The 2,763-nt window shown below is 36.1% G+C and overlaps 1 protein-coding gene across 1 annotated transcript in view; it reads left to right on the top strand.

Moving 5' to 3' along the window:
• LOC136851556 (monomeric sarcosine oxidase-like) overlaps nucleotides 1–1,510 on the top strand; it is a 6,968-nt gene extending 5,458 nt beyond the window's left edge. The window contains exons 5-6 of the mRNA XM_067125813.1: nucleotides 425–556; nucleotides 1,321–1,510. Of these exons, the coding sequence (XP_066981914.1) occupies nucleotides 425–556; nucleotides 1,321–1,510 (322 nt within the window). The remainder of the gene's footprint in view (nucleotides 1–424; nucleotides 557–1,320) is intronic.
• The last annotated feature ends 1,253 nt before the right edge of the window (nucleotides 1,511–2,763 follow it).

Below are 2,763 nucleotides of genomic sequence, written 5' to 3'. Positions count from 1 at the left end.
GCATAATATGGCAACCGGATAAATAGTAATTTATAAATTTACTGGTGAAGGACCGGTAATTGTTTGTATATTTAATTACCAATTCTGTGCAGGGGCCATGTGCTCATAATTATGTATTCAGTAGAGCGCAGGAGTGGGTGTATTTACGTGTGCGTTGGTTTTAATATTTGTCTATAAGTTCTGTGCTGCGCATTTGTGTGTGTGTGCGTGTGCTCAGGATCAGTGTCAGGGTACAGAGTTGTACAGTAAATTGATATTAATATTTTCTAATCATCTTTATGTATGCGTGCGTGCTGTTATATAGGTGTACAGTGTTCTGAGTATTTTCTCACAAATTCTGCGTATACGTGCTTCATTATATTCAGTATGAGCATGTGTGAGCGTACGTGTAAAGGTGTGTCTTTAGGGTTCGTATTTTTCACAGGTCTGGGCACATAAGTCCGCGGAAGTTATTAGAAGCCCATCAGAAAGTTGCAGCTAAAAATGGAGTTCGGATACTTCCCGAAATCGTGTCCGCCATCAACGCTGTCAAGTCTTCTCAAACAACGACTCACAGGTGAGGAAATTCTGTGTATTTCCTCATGATTTTCTTGAGAATACATTTCTTAATGTCACGGCAACAATGGTTCTTATGGGGTTGTTGGATGGGGGTGTTCTTTCTTGAAAATTATGCCTTTAACTTGAGAAAAACTCCGACAGAGTCGAAATCATTGGGTTGCTTAATGACGTCTGTGTAAAAAAAAAAAAAATTGTCAGTTTCTATTATTATCTGCCAGCTAATCTGCAATAAGTTTTAACAGATAGATATTAGTGCTGCATTGCATGATAAAGCAATCAATCAAACATAGGAGAAATTGTCAACATTCTTTTACATTTCCTCACTGCCAGTAGACGATCCAGGTTTTCTATGAACCTATATGCATGTTCTTTTGTCTCTTAAGAAATCAAAATTACTCAGCGGGACTGTAACTGCTGTAACGGTTAGGCTTTAATACACCAATGAAAATCAAAGTAATGTAAATGAATTCAGAAGCAGTGCTGATTGCTCGGTGACGTCAGTTCTCAAAAAAATCCATATGGAGCAATTAATGAATAAATCTGCATATGGTGATGTAATGCAAAAATGATTGCATAGTATGTTTTTTAGATATATTAAACTGCTGTCCACTGGAACAGCTGGTAATGCTCAAATAGACGAAAGCTACAATGTATACGCCTAATTTTTACAAGGTAGATTGTATATTAATAAATCTACCTTGCAAAAGTTGGTTGTACACTTAGGAAGATGTCAGCGGGGATATTTTTTTGTTTAATTTCCAGATGGGAATTAATGACAGAAGAAGGCAGCGAGTTACACACGAAGGCTGTATTGGTTTGTGCTGGAGCATATGCCGGGTTCAAAGGGCTCTTCAAGCAGGTCACCCCAAAAAAGCTACCAGACTTGGAACTCCGAACACAGACCGTTGCTTATCTACGTATTTCAGAGAAAGAAGCTGAACGATTAAGGTGAGAGAAATCATAAAGAACAGTAGACTTTTTTCCTTTTAGAGGGTTAGTGCCGTCAGTGCACCTTACTTGGCGCACTGTAGGTACTAATAAAAGGTTTTTGCGGGATTCATTCTGTCCATAGTTGCTCCCAACCGGTAGTGGCGTCATTGCACCTCGCATGATGGGGTGTACGCATTACTTAAGGTTCATTGCAACCCTTCCCATTCCTTTTACTGTACCTCCGTTCAAATTCTTCTTCGTCCATCTCACTTTCCACCCTCTCCTAACAGTTGTTTTATAGTGCAACTGCAAGGTTTTCCTCCTGTTACACCTTTACAGCCTTTTTACTCTCAATTTCCCTTTCAGCGCTGAATGACCTCATAGGTCCCAGAATTTGGCTTTTGGCCTAAATTTCATGTTCCATTCCGCAGCTGCACCAACTCTTTAGCCTTTTACTGTACCTCTGTTGCCGCTTCCTTTCTTCAGGCTTGCTGTCCAACCTATAGACCCTTGTACTTCATCTCCTTTATTTTCTGGATCTCTTTATTTTGCTGTCCAACCGCTCCAACTCCCCCTTTTCACTGTCTTGAACTTCTTCTTCTTCTTCTTCTTCTTCTTCTTCTTCTTCTTCTTCTTCTTCTTCTTCTTCTTCTTCTTCTTCTTCTTCTTATTATTATTATTATTATTATTATTATTATTATTATTATTATTATTATTATTATTATTTATTGTTCAGAATCTCATAACAGCACGAGTCACTAAACTGGTGAAGAAATCCACAATGACGTAGGTGTAAATATGTTATTATTATTATTATTATTATTATTATTATTATTATTATTATTATTATTATTATTATTATTATTATTATTGTTCTAAATCTCATAATAGCACGAGTCACTAAACTGGTGAAAAAATCCACAATGGCGTAGGTGTAAATATTATTATTATTATTATTATTATTATTATTATTATTATTATTATTATTATTATTATTATTATTATTATTTTCTTTGACAGCGAACATCACTTAGGTAAACAACATAATGGCGTTAACGAAAAACGAGAATAGGCCAAAATAAAGTCAGAAAAAAATTTGTTTTTTTTTAAATTTTAAGGTCGATGCCAACTATGGACGTGGGATTCGGTTTTGACAACCTCGATGGTGCCTACATCTTGCCTCCCATCTTGTATCCTGATGGTAAGGCAAAATTCGAAATTAATAATCTTAAATTTGGGAATTTTGTATCGATAAATATTCAAGGATGAGAAGTA

The sequence above is a fragment of the Macrobrachium rosenbergii genome, chromosome 23, assembly GCF_040412425.1.
Source record: "Macrobrachium rosenbergii isolate ZJJX-2024 chromosome 23, ASM4041242v1, whole genome shotgun sequence".
NCBI lineage: Eukaryota > Metazoa > Arthropoda > Malacostraca > Decapoda > Palaemonidae > Macrobrachium > Macrobrachium rosenbergii.
The sequence above is the reverse complement of the archived record's forward strand: the minus strand, read 5'-3'. Positions and strand labels throughout refer to the sequence as shown.